Genomic DNA, 13,610 nt, shown 5'->3' on the forward strand with positions numbered 1-13,610 from the left:
TTCTGAGTTGCACCAAAACAGGTGAAATGGAGTCAGATATCCCTGAAGTTTGAATGAAAATATTTCATACTGTGATAGTTGAATGTTCCCTTAATTTAATTTGAACAATGAATCTTTTTAACAATAAACCAAAGAACAATTAATAATCAGTCCTATTCCTTCAGTATTTAAAACCTTTGCTGAAATGTTTTTTCTTTTCAGAGCTTCCATTTTCTTAATGTAATTACTTTTTTTCCATAAAGGTTTTTATGTTCTTATAGGTGCTGGAGGTTATAAACCTTAACCTATTATCACATGATTCATTTTAATCCTGTTCTCAACAGAGACAATATGTTCAGTTTAGTCCAATTATGTCAAAGATCTGTATTTTAAATGAGATTAGCCAGCATCATTCTTCTCGTGTTTCATGTGATTCTAATATCAGGGGTCATCTATTACTGAGGAGACCCGTCTAAATCCTCACTGGCTGTTTTTGATGTAGGCACAATGTGAAAGAAGCAGATTTTTAATAATGACAACAACAGGCTGTAAAAAAAATTCATTTTCAGTAGATGTGAACCTCCCTCAGTCAGTTCATGTGATGAGTTTTCACTGACATTACGATTTAAGTATAAAGAAAATCAAAGTTACTCCACCCTTCTTATCTTTATCGTCTGTCTGTCCTCCTTTAGATGACAGCCTGTTGTATGCAGAGGTCTCCCACAAGAGAGCTAAAGCCAAGAGAAACAAGGGTGAGTAAAGTAGTAAAGTACACGTCTTGATGCATTCTCAATTATCCAGGAAAGTAAATCTCCAAAAGTTGATTCTGTTCATCTGGACGTAGTGTTTTGTGGGAGAAACGTTTCGTCACTCATCCAAGTGACTTCTTCAGTCTCAGCTGACTGCAGGTTTCCCCAAATCTTATAAACAGTACATTTGCATAATGACTGAAACCAGCCCACTGAAGGAACAATGGGCTGTGAGGTCAAAGTAGTAAGGTACACATTTGTTTTTGCTGTCTGTTTTACACTTTTTACCCCTCAGTCTAAAAGGCTGATTTGAGGTATTGTCATCCTGCTGGCTGTGTGGACTTAGAATTAAGATGTTACTGACAATCATCTTTGACTAATAATGTCTTTATTTGCAGAAAAATCAGCCTCTGCAGCAGCTGAAGAAGTCACTTATTCTGAAGTCAAGTCACAACCAGCTCTTGGTAATTGCACAGAAATAACAGACTCATTTGTTGCTATAATGATGAACTCAAACAAGATAATATCTAATGTTGAGAAATGTTAGTCAGTGTAGAGAACATCCTTCAATCATTTCATGTAGTTTAGGTGTAGAATGACAGAATTATATAAATATAAAGGAAATTAAAGACAGTCAACCCTTTCTGATCATCGTCTGTCCTCTTTTAGATTACAGCCTGTTGTATGCAGAGGTCTCCCACAACAGAGGTAAAGTCAAGATACATAAAGGTAAGTAAAGCAATCTAAAAATTTGCAAATTTTTCATTTTGCTGTCCGTTTTATACTTTTATACACACCAAAAAAAGCGTATAAATAGTAGAGCCTTTGAATTAAGATGTTACTTGCAGTCATCTCATCAAAAATTCTCTTTATTTGCAGGGAAATCAGCCCCTGCAGCAGCTGATGAAGCAGTTTATTCTGAAGTCAAATCAAAACCAGCTCTTAGTAATACAGAAATAAAATAGCTTACATACTGTGATTTGTTGTTGTAATGATTAACTCAGAGTGAACTGAGTCCCAAATCACCTTTAAACACTGAATAATTCTGCATCGATTCTTCTAGATCATGTGTCTGCAAAACCAACTAAATGTAGCAAAAGCAAAATTTAATTCATTTGAATTTAACAGTACTGGAAGAAAGAAGAAGAACAACAAAAGATTTCAATTAACTTTTTTATGAAAAGTTTTCTTTCATTGAAAAATAGGCAGCAGCAGCAAGTGATAGTGTGGCGTTTGGATCGGGATCTTTCCACTTTCACACAATTTATTGAACTGCATATTGTAAACACACACGGCAGACCAGGTGGCATTTTGATCACTTTTATTAATACTTTGACGGTTGCTGGACACACACAGAGCTGCAGCTCAACACAACAACCACAACAACATTGTTAACCAAAACTTTGAACTTTTAAGCCGGCGAGGCGTGATTGCAGACGCCGCGCAGGTGTGTACATCACACCTGCGCGGCATCGTAAACCACGCCCCGCCACACATTATTGTTACATCTATATTTACAGATCTTTCCTTTGCTTTTTGCAAATCAGCATTTTTGTTCCTCTTGTTTTTAAAAATAGTTTTGTACATTAATAACATTTTATATTTGTTTATTTCATATTTGATAAGCTACCGTCAAATTTTTTATTCTGTTATCTCATTTTGTGTGTCATTTAAACAATGTAACCTTTATTATATAAATGTTATACAGTATATTCTTCTGTCTTGTGTGTTGTGTTTGTTGAAAGTGCGTAAATAACATAAACATAAATGCTGAGAGGAGTCAAGTGTTTATATAACACTGACCTGCTGGAACTTTGTACAGAGGCAGGAAAACTTTGAACATATATGATTCCCTTTATATCACACAAATGCACAAACTTTGCTGAGGGAGAGGAGGAGGGGCGGCAGTTTTCAACACAGAATACAGTGTTGAAAATTTCTGTTAGTATTTTAAATCTAATATTTCATGTCAGATTTTTTGTGACTTAATGGGTGCAGTTTCATCTTAAGTTGCTTGCCCTGTCACTCTGTTGGGACAAGCAAGACTTGCCTAGTGAAATCAAAAACAGACGACAATGAAAACATACCAAAGTGAAAGTGATCTCTCTCTTTTTAATTTAACTCACCTTGGATCCCATTGGAAACTGTAGCATCTCAAATTCACATTTGTTTCCATGTCCTGTTAAAGGTGGGAGGAGCTTGTCAAGCTGTGTAACCAGCAGCTTTTTTTGTTGGCATTGTACTGACGTGAGCCTGGATCAGGAGTGTTCAACAATGCGGTCGACTAATCATGGCAGCACAGGAACAAGCTCTGAGCACAAGATCCACAGAGGCTGGGGTCTATCACACCAGGCAAGACCCCAGGTGCAGGGTGTAAGATGCTAGCAGGCAAGGCGTACATGGAACGCCATAACCAAGTGGCCAGCATAATATACAGGAGTATCTGTGTCTGGAAGTGCCTGGAAGTCCAGAGGTCAAAATGGGAGACTCACTCCCCCAAGGGTGATGGAGAATGACCGAGCAAAGATCCTGTGGGACTTCCAGATACAGACGAACAAAATGGTGGAGGCTAACCAACCGGACATAGTGGTGGTAGACAAATAGAAGAAGACGGCTGTAGTGATCGATGTAGCGGTCCCGAATGACAGCAATATCAGGAAGAAGGAACACAAGAAGCTGGAGAAATACCAAGGGCTCAGAGAAGAGCTCGAGAGGATGTGGAGGGTGAAGGTAACGGTGGTCCCCGTGGTAATCGGAGCACTAGGTGCGGTGACTCCCAAGCTAGGCGAGTGGCTCCAGCAGATCCCGGGAACAACATCGGAGATCTCTGTCCAGAAGAGCGCAGTCCTGGGAACAGCCAAGATACTGCGCAGGACCCTCAAGCTCCCAGGCCTCTGGTAGAGGACCCGAGCTTGAAGGATAAACCGCCCACAGGCCTGAGCGGGGATTTTTTTTATATATATCAAACTGCTGCTTACGTCTCATTGCTTTGGGCAATGAGACAGGAAATGTCTGTCGTTTCACACCTCTAAACCCACTTACAGCGACGTGTAAGGCAACAGTGGCAAGTTCAGAAAAAGGACGACTTCCTCTCACCTCACGCTCACTTCTGTTACTGTTTGAGTTGTCCGTTTCCTGTAAATCAATTTATGATGAAACCAGAACATCACAAGGGAAAGACAAGTTAAATGATTTTACGGGAGTTTAATGGAATAATCTACATTAGTAAAGCTCAGTTTTATCAATTAAGATAAAAAGTCGATTTTTTAGTTACAGATTTCATTGTTGTGTGAGAGAGTGCATGGATTAACTGATGTGAACATCTGCTTATGGTGAGTATGACACCTCTATTTGTCAACTGATAGTTGAAGCTATGAGGCTAAGCTAGATGAAAATGCATTTATTTAATATTTGAAGCAATTTAATGATTTTGTGCAGCAGCTTTTAGTGTATAAGAAGCAATTCAAGACTCCTTGAAAATTAGCAGCAGGAAACTACTGGATGATTAAAATATCTATGGCAGGAGGAAAATACTAAAGGTATGTTCTCTTGCTTGCTAATGCTTTTAATCACTTTTCTGCAGCAGTTTGAACCCATCAGAATGATGTATTTCTGTGGTGGAGCATCTGTGAGAGTAACTATTATTGGTGGCAAAGCTCCTAGCAAACACAACAAGCAGAGGATGAGCAGACAAAGGAAACAAAATGACTTGTAACCTGCTCATTTTGTCTCGTTCACTACTCAGCTCACATCTGTATGATGCAACTTGATTATTATTGCTTAGTTTCATAAAAATCTCCCTAATTTGTTTCTGCAGCAGCAGGAGAGTAAACACATGTCAAAGCATGCTGCAGTCAGAGTTTGTTAAGGTGTGATAAAAGGAAGGAAGCAGAGAGAAGAAGAAGTTTTAACGTCTTTGTTTTCTTCACAGTTCTTGGCGTCTCGTGTGCTTCTTCTTCTTTCTCTTCACACAAAGTCGTAGAAGTTTTCAGACGTGTCACAGCTGGATGTGAGGATGGGACCCACTTTCCTCTGTGAGCTGGGCCTATTCTGTGAGTGCATCACTTCTTCCTTTGATTCATGCTGACTGATGAACATGTTTTAGTAAAATGACAGAGGATCAGTCATTTGTAGCATTTCAGTTCATGTTTTGTTCTCAACATGGTTGTTTGTAGACTGGATTAGATTTCACTGACGCTGGTTTAGTTTATCTAAGAAAGGTTTGTTTCTTCATCAGTGATAATTTGATGCATTTTACATTAAATATATCATTTAAACCAATCATAGCAGCCACTGGTAACACCACATGTGTTTGATTGATGCCATGTTTGAGTGAGTCTTCAGTTTGATGATGTGTGAAGTTTCTTCCTTTATTGCAGTTCTCTGTACGCTCCTCTGCAGCGGACACGCTCAAGGTGACTGAACAGTTTTCACTTTTTTTTACATTTCTTTATTTAGATAAGATTAATCTTAATCTACTGCATCAATCTTAGTCGTTTTCCATTTCTGTTTTTCTTTATTTCTTAATATATTTATCATTATATGAACATATCAGAACAGATTTTGATTTGTAAAGTACATTATCTCTGTGTGTTTCAGGTCACTGATGTTGTGTTTGTGTTGGATTCTAGATGCTGTGCTAACTGTTAAACCCAGCTCGACCTTGTTCATTGAAGAGACTGTTAGCTTCAAATGTGTCATGAAGGAAGGAAAACACACTGACTGGGAATACAAACTCAACAAGGATGGTCGAGCCTTTATCCAGTACAGCACATACAAAAATTACAGAAAACAAATTAAGTCTCCCTCTGATACTGGTAAATACCAGTGCTCTGGTCATATGAAGAAATCACATTATACAAAGAACAGTAATACTGTCTCCCTAACTGTGCTGGGTAAGTCCTCAGTGACCATGACCAATAAATATAATATACTTAATATAATAATTCAAATATTCATCTAAATTATAAAAAAGAGTGTACACTTAATTAATGTGTTCATGGAAGGAGCTTTGGAAAAAATCTTTAGCCAGGACCTGTGTTCTTATTATTTAATAATAGATCATATGTATACATATTTTATTTTTCCTAACAGCAGGTAAACCCAGGGCCACACTGACTCCAGGATCAACAATCATACCAGTAGGGGGCAGTGTGACACTGACCTGCTCTGTGGGGAGCTCTGCTGGCTGGAAATATGAGTGGTTCAGACGTGACCAAAACACTGACGTTCAAATCAGAACAGATGATTTTAACGTCAGAGTAATCAGAGTATCTGAAGGAGGAATCTACCACTGCAGAGGAAGAAGAGGAAACCCAGTTTACTACACTGATAAAAGTGATGATGTCACCATTGAGAAAACCAGTGAGTTGAAAAGTTTTATTTGAAATGGGCAGTGGTGTGAACAAGTGTTTGCCCCCTCCAGATTTCCTATTTTTTGTATGTTTGTCACAGTTAAATGTTTCAGATCATAAATCAAGCTTAATTTAATATTAGAAACAGATAACACAAGTAAACAGAAAATACAGATTCTAAATGAAAGGTTTTATTGTTAAGGGGGAAAAATCCAGACCTACCTGGCCTGGAAAAAGGGATTGCCCCCACCTTGTTAAATCATGTTATTAACTGTGATCAAACACATTTTTTTTATTACAAAGCTGAGTTTAGTTTCACAATGCCTTATATACTGCCTTGATATTACTACCAGACCTGCTGAAGGTTGGTCTGTCAGGCCTCAGTTGCCTCAGTTAAGGTCAGTGTTCATGCCTCCACCTTAAGAAAGAGACTAGTCAGAAATGGCCTGCATGGCAGATTTCTAAGACAGCAACAACAACAACAAGAGGAAAATTAAGGCTCGTCTCAGTTTTGCAAAAAAAAAAAAAATCTTAATGATCCCCAAGACTTTTAGGAAACTACTTTGAGAAAATAGTTGAACTATTTGGAAGGTGTGTGTCCTATTACATTTGGCTTAAAAGTAACACAGCATTTCAGGAATGGAACACCAACAGTAAAGTATAGTGGTGTTAGTGTGATGGTCCAGGTCTGTTTTGCTGCCCCAGGACCTGAAAGACTTGCTTTGGTAAATGGAGCCATGAATTCTGCTGTTTATAAAAACATCATAAAGGAGAATGTTCAGCCATGCGTTCATGACCTCAAGTTGGAGCACACTTGGGTTCTGCAGAAGGACAATGATCCAAATCACACCAGTAATCTCTGCATGTTTTTCCTTCCTACTGTAGCTCATAGGGGGTCATATGATTGTTGGCGTTTTCTCTGTTTTCTTTGTATTATTGTACCTTACAATATAAAGCACCTTGAGACAAATATTATTGTTATTTGGTGCTGTAAAAATAAAATAAAATTGAACTGAAGTCCATCTCTGAATGGGTTAAGAAAAACAAAATGAAGAGTTTGGAATGACTGAATCTAGATCCAGGGTTGTTGCTGCCAAGGACCCCTAACCAGGTATTAGGTTTAGGTGGCGATCACTTTTTCACACAAGGTTTGGACTTTTTTTATACTTAATGATAAACAAGTACATTTAGAAACTGCATTTTGTGTTTACTGTTGTTATCTATGTTTAATATTTAAATTTGTTTAATGATCTAAAACATTTAAGTCAAAAATACAAGACAGGAAATCAGGAAGGGGGAAGACAATTTTTACACCACTGTACATTCATTCATCATTATCAACCAACTCAATATTCAATTATTTCTTTTGATTTTATGTTTGTTTGTATCTCAACTGTAAATATATGTAAACAGTTTCCAATAAGGTTGTTGTAAAAGGACGACCCAGCTGGCCTCAGATATTCAGCGGTGAGACGATCAGTCTGACATGTGAGGTGCAGGAAGGAGGTGAAACCACTGAGTGGGAGTATAGATGGAGAGGACCCAACCAAACCACACAGTGGACTCACAATAATTACTGGATATTCAATGTTTCTGAGTCCAGCAGTGGAGACTACATGTGTAAGAGTCGACGCAGAGATGACTCATATTCTTCAACAGAGTGGAGTGAAGCCTTCAACTTGTCAGTATCAAGTAAGTCATGTTTGTTGTTGAGCTACATTTTACAAACATAACAACGGTCAGCACAGGATGAAGTAAATGGTCTAGAAAGCAAATAATATTGTTTTTGTGAGACACAGAGATAGATTTTGCGAGGCCTGAGGCCTGTGAGGCCAACACTGACCTCCCTTTCAGGTCTGCCATTCACAGGAGGAGCCATAGGAGTTAAATGCAATGTGTGTCAAGTGGGGATCAAGGGTGGAGACCTTGGCAGTAACATCCCCAGCTCCTAGCTATCATTGCTGGCTGTTGTGTTAAGGAGTATCCACTCTCTCAAAGGCAAAGTCAAAGGCAAATGACTTGGGTATCCAGTTCCCAGCATGAGTTTGACAGACTGACAGAGCTACAGTTGGTCTCACCTCAATCTAGAACAAGTCTCCTGGAGAGACTCTTGGGTTCTCTGTGGCAAGAGTTGCCAGACAGGGGTGGATGTCCTAGTACCCTCGGCTTGCTGGATGCGTTTGTGTTTTTTACCAGTGAAAGAGAGGATTGCTTCCCACTGGGTTTGTCACGATATGTGGAGGCAGATTGTGTGGATTCTCTTAGGTGAGGACCCAAATGCAGACCACAAAAGACAAAAACGGGAAGTAACTGAAAGTGTGCCATTTATTAACTAATCACCAGTCAGTCGTAATTTGCATCAGCTAACAGGGGAGGATGCTAGATATGCCTGGTAAACCTAAACATATAGTCAGAGCAGTGCTCTTGATGTTGCAGAGCTGTCTTGGAATCTGCCTGTTTAGTTGATCTATTTTTCTTTAGAAGTCAACTTTAATTGTTATTCAAACAGCAAATTCACTTGAGTTGATTGAAGTTAACAGTTCATGTTTCTAATTTACAACAGCTGTGCCCAGTCCTGAAAGCTCTTCATTTCTTATTTTGATGATCATTGGAATAATTTCTGGAGTCATATTTATATTCTTGCTGCTCTTGTTCTGTTGCTACAGAAAATCCAGAGGTGAGCATTTTTGTTCCTCTGATATAAGATATTTTACTCTTTAAATATTTAAGTACACAGATGCAGCATACAGGCATGAGGAGGAAACTGTTCACAACAATGTATAGAAATCAACCATGCAAAGGCAAATGTCTTATTTCAAGTTTTGGTTTTGTTTTGTTTTAAAGGTTTTACTGATGACCAGAGGGTCAGTCAGGTAGAAGATCAACAGCAAGTATACTCCTCTCTTCTTCATGGTTAGCACTTTCTCCGGTTCAAATATACAATATATTCTGATACAATTTGCAAGACTGTACTTTAACATCTGCTGCGGTTTTAACATTGTTGAATTAAACGAAGCTACAACAATATCAACATTTAATATAAATGCTACTTGCATGAATACTTATGCTTAAATTAGGCTCACAGCAATGAGAAGAATAATTTTCTTTGACCTGCAGGTGACCGTTGTGTCTATGAGTCTATCAGATGGTCTAAAAACACTGAAAATGGTACAGTATAAACTTTACTTTACACAGTTTGTGGAAGCTGTGTGGTTATAAAAGAACTATAGTGACTATTATAGACTATTATACTATTATAGTGACTATTATTAAAATCAACTATAATATTGTAATTATAGGTCACCAGAAGGTGATTACACCAATGTCTGTGATTCAGCTCTTATGAACAAGAGACGTGAATACACAAAATAAGAGAAATGAAATATACAAACAAACAAAAATAAACATTATTTATACAGTAATAGCAGAGTTTATCTATCAATCATTTAATTTTCTTCTACTTATCCAGGTCTGGGTCACGGTAGCAGCAGAGAAGCCCACACCTCCCTCTCCCCACCCGCCTCCTCCAGTTTATCTGCAGGAACGCTGAGGTGCTCGCAGGCCAGCCGAGACACTTAATCTGTCAAGTGTATTCTGGGTCTGCCCTGGGTTTCGTTTTGGTCGACCCCAAAGGAACCAAATTAAAGGACTAGTCTACCCTACCCGGGATAGGCTTACCGGGACCCCACCCTGGAATCAAGTCTGGGAACGGAGCCCAAGGAAGCATCTGGTGACCGGAGACTGGAGACATGGGCCTGTGGGGCCACCACCCGCATGAGGCGTCATGGGGTGTGGGGTGTAATGTGTGTTGGGCAGTGATCTGATCCGTGGCCTGTGGGGCATAACATTGTATTTGTTTTCAAGTGTTTTCATTTGATCACCTTGAGGCAGCTGGTGACAAAATGTAGTCTTATCCAGGATATTGGTCACGAAGCCAAATACTATACCATAAAATACTATAACTACTTTATGCTGCACTGAAGCCACATTTCAACTTAGATAAGCATTTAGCAAACCACAAACTTTCTTAGCCATCAAGCCCAAACGTTACTCTTACCAATGGGTCTAAGGATGGCTAAAAGTAGGTGGCAAGGAGAGAGTCCACAATAGAGGTTTGCTTAAATAAGATATTATTAAATATAAATTAGATTTAATTATAAATTAAGCATTAATACATTAAACATAAATTAAGCATAAAAATCACTAATAGGTTAATGCCAGCTGGAGTGGAAGAGAGAGTGAATATTTTGGTCTGGATGACAGATGAGCTGATGATTCCAGCCAATCATCAATAAGACCAGACAAGGACTTAACAATGGGAGGGTCATCACAAGTTGAACTGCATTAACCTGATGAACCAAACATGATAATTACTGAGTTTCATTATGACTTTTGATTGTTTTATAATCATCATTTTAAAGCTTTTAAAGCAGTAAAATGAATACTTATGTTTCAACTGTTTTTTGACAACGGTTTTAAATCTTCCAGCTTTGGGAAGTTAAAATTATAGATTTATAGTATAGTACACACTAAAAACTGCTGGGTTAAAAATAACCCAATCTGGACCCAGCCAACCCTGGCTTGTTTCAACTCAACAGGGTTGGGTTATTGGTTTGATCCAGCACACTGGGTTAGGCTAACTACCCAAAAATTGGGTTAATTGATTAGTGTTTAAAGTTAAGATTACAAAACATTGTGTTGAAACTCACAAGGGTTATATTACCATTCAGATTTGAGTTAAAACTAAATATTTGTTTTCCCTAAATTCAGCATATAAAAAATGAGTTAAAGACAATTAAAGATAATGATAAATATAAATATAACTACTTTTATTGCCACATTATACATAAAATATGTAGACAGTGAAATTCGTACAAAATATAACAAACAATGAAAGTATAATAGAAGCAAAACATTTTTTTTTATAAAGCAAAAGTATATTACTACAAATCAGTCTTGGGTTAGAACTACCTGACTCTGGTTTAGAACAAATTACATGTAAAAACTTCAATCATTAAACCAGGGGTGATTTGGGATTTTTTAAAAACTTAATATACAAACTCAACTCAATGAAAAATGGCAACAGGGAAACTCGGTCTCGGATCATTTCATGCACCTTTATGAGCAACATTTTACTCTTCCATCATAGCTAATTGAGCTATCTTTCATTTTATTATATTTGATTCATGTCCCATGTTTTATAGATGACAGTTTGAAGAAATTCCCAAACCTGGACACATGACTTTGGGTAATTTACATCCAAAACAAAAAATGCTTTGAAGCAGCCATCAACAGCACCCAAAAGAGGTGGGTGTTCCACAGTTAAAGTAATAGTGTCTAGAATAGTATCTTTTAATGAAAATTCAAAATGGGAGAATTTGATTACACATTATTACACATGGACAAAATTAAATAATGAAATCTTATACACTACACTGTTTGCCATGAGCTGCGTCTCACCTGAAGATCGTCCTGCACTCTACCAATCTAACGGTTCTGCTTTGGTTTATTTGCTGGAAGTTTCTGAAAGTTCAATGACATTAAACAGTTTTATCAGGTTCTGTTCAGCATCCACTCATTCAGTCAAAGTGGGTGGAGTTTGAAAAGTTTCCTAACCTGTTGTTTTTCTTGGTGGTTTTGCACTGATTTTAGTTTCTGTTAGCAGCAAGTTCATGTTGATCTCAGTGTTGGAGCAAGCATTAAAGTGAGCAGAGGCTGAAAGAAAACTCTTCATCATGGGTGTAGAAAACTGTCACACAGAGAAAATGAGCAGAAGGAGTCACCGTGGACAAAAAGCATTTACATGAACTCGTTGGCCTTTTTTCCACAAGTGAACACTCTTCATTTTCACTTCATCTGCCTCATTTCACTACTGCTGAGTTCCAACTTGCATTTAATTATTACATTAAATTAAATATTAGCTATTTTAATTGGTTTTACCTCCTTAGAAACCTTTACTAAAAACACAGACAGGACTATGGGATTTAAGCTGTTTTAAAAAGCAGAAATCAGAGGGTGGTTGAAACTTAAGAACCTGCTGATAGAAAAATGTTCAGAAATCAGAAGCATTCTACAAATCACTGTTCTGTTCATCCAGGTTGCAGGACTCGACAATTTTCAGCAGACTGCTGAACAGGATTTTGGCTTTTTTACTGCAAGTTTGGTTGACTAATAAATATATGGAAAAAATGGGGATATCAGCTGGAAACCCAACAGAACTGCACACATCAATTAATTATTTTATGATTATTTATCACAATTATTAATTATTAACTGATTTTAGTTCAATTATCTCAAGATAGTGAAAAACTCTCCTCCTCTCAGAATACACCAAATACGCTAGATAAACAGATTTAAAAAATCACAAATGCTTCACAATAAAACAAAAAGAAATATATCAATGTAAATCAATAGAATAAAACAAAAAAATATTGAAAGCTTATCTGTATAAATGTGTCTTCAGATTTTTAAAAAAAAAAATAGTTAGTGGAGTCTATACAGTGGAAAGAAGGTTAAAGAAAATTCTGTGATCTTTGTGCCACTGCCTGAAAAGCAGCAACCTCTGACTATTAAGAGCTAAGATCTCCAGAAGAATGATTTTTGAGCAGGTCAGGTCAGAGATGGTGAGCTTGACCATGTAGTGCCCTAAGAGTTAAAGCCAGGATTTAAAAGCAAAACCTAAATTTTACTCGCAACCAATGAAGAGAAGCCAAATCTGCAGCATTTTGCACAGTCTAAAGCAAGGGTCCCCAATCTCAGTCCACGAGGGCCGGTGTCCCTGCAGGTTTTAGATGTGTCCTTGATCCATCACAGCTGATTTAAATGAATAAATTACCTTCTCATGTCTTGAAGTTCTCCAGAGGCCTGGTAATGAACTAATCATGTGATTCAGGTGTGTTAATTCAGGGTGAGATCTAAAACCTGCAGGGACACCGGCCCTCGTGGACTGGGATTGGGGACCCCCGGTCTAAAGTTACAAGTCTGCTACAATAAAAACAAACAAACAATCAAATAGAAAATCAAATCAGAAGATGTGATCATTCTGTGGGTTCATGATAGAAATGAAGGTAAATTGATGTAAATATTCCTTTATTGAATGAGAAAATCATGACATGTCATAACTCTCTTTGGTCTGATGGAAAAGATCTCAGAGCTGCAAATAGGACAGTTTTTAATGGGTCTAACAGGACAGAGATACTAAGCAACATACTTATAAAATATCATTTGATGCTGCAATTAACTTACCTCAGAATATATATGGCATATAAACATCTACGGCAGCAACAAACACAAATGTAGCAGTAATATTTATCCATTTATCCAACATAACTGAGAAAATGCTGACAGCAGTTACTTGGGCTGTCTGCTATTATTTGAAAAAAATATTCCACCTCCACTGGACGTCTCATTCAGATCCCGACCATAATCAAGTGAGCCATTTGTGAGCTGCGGTAGGTCCTTGGAAGAGAAGGATGCTTTTGGAGGAGTGTTTATTGCCTCGTTCATCGAAGTACGCAGACACATCTCA

The 13,610-nt window shown here is 37.8% G+C and overlaps 2 protein-coding genes across 6 annotated transcripts in view; both read left to right on the forward strand.

Moving 5' to 3' along the window:
* The window catches only part of LOC102079722 (uncharacterized), a 65,287-nt gene extending 55,459 nt beyond the window's left edge, over window positions 1-9,828 (forward strand). For 4 of the 5 annotated variants that reach the window (XM_025901139.1, XM_025901134.1, XM_025901142.1 and 1 more), the window contains 6 exons: window positions 5,823-6,092; window positions 7,496-7,774; window positions 8,646-8,759; window positions 8,927-8,995; window positions 9,200-9,250; window positions 9,552-9,828. In XM_025901139.1, the coding sequence (XP_025756924.1) occupies window positions 5,823-6,092; window positions 7,496-7,774; window positions 8,646-8,759; window positions 8,927-8,995; window positions 9,200-9,250; window positions 9,552-9,661 (893 nt within the window). In that variant the 3' untranslated portion in view covers window positions 9,662-9,828. Of the gene's footprint in view, window positions 1-671; window positions 732-1,126; window positions 1,193-1,397; window positions 1,458-1,607; window positions 2,154-5,822; window positions 6,093-7,495; window positions 7,775-8,645; window positions 8,760-8,926; window positions 8,996-9,199; window positions 9,251-9,551 lie in introns of those variants that run through there. The other variant, XM_025901132.1, reaches the window with a different exon arrangement.
* LOC100695786 (zinc finger protein 239) overlaps window positions 1-13,610 on the forward strand; it is a 630,955-nt gene that overhangs the window by 301,364 nt on the left and 315,981 nt on the right. The gene's annotated exons all lie outside the window — the stretch shown is intronic.

The sequence above is a fragment of the Oreochromis niloticus genome, linkage group LG3 (genome assembly GCF_001858045.2).
Source record: "Oreochromis niloticus isolate F11D_XX linkage group LG3, O_niloticus_UMD_NMBU, whole genome shotgun sequence".
NCBI classification, from domain to species: domain Eukaryota; kingdom Metazoa; phylum Chordata; class Actinopteri; order Cichliformes; family Cichlidae; genus Oreochromis; species Oreochromis niloticus.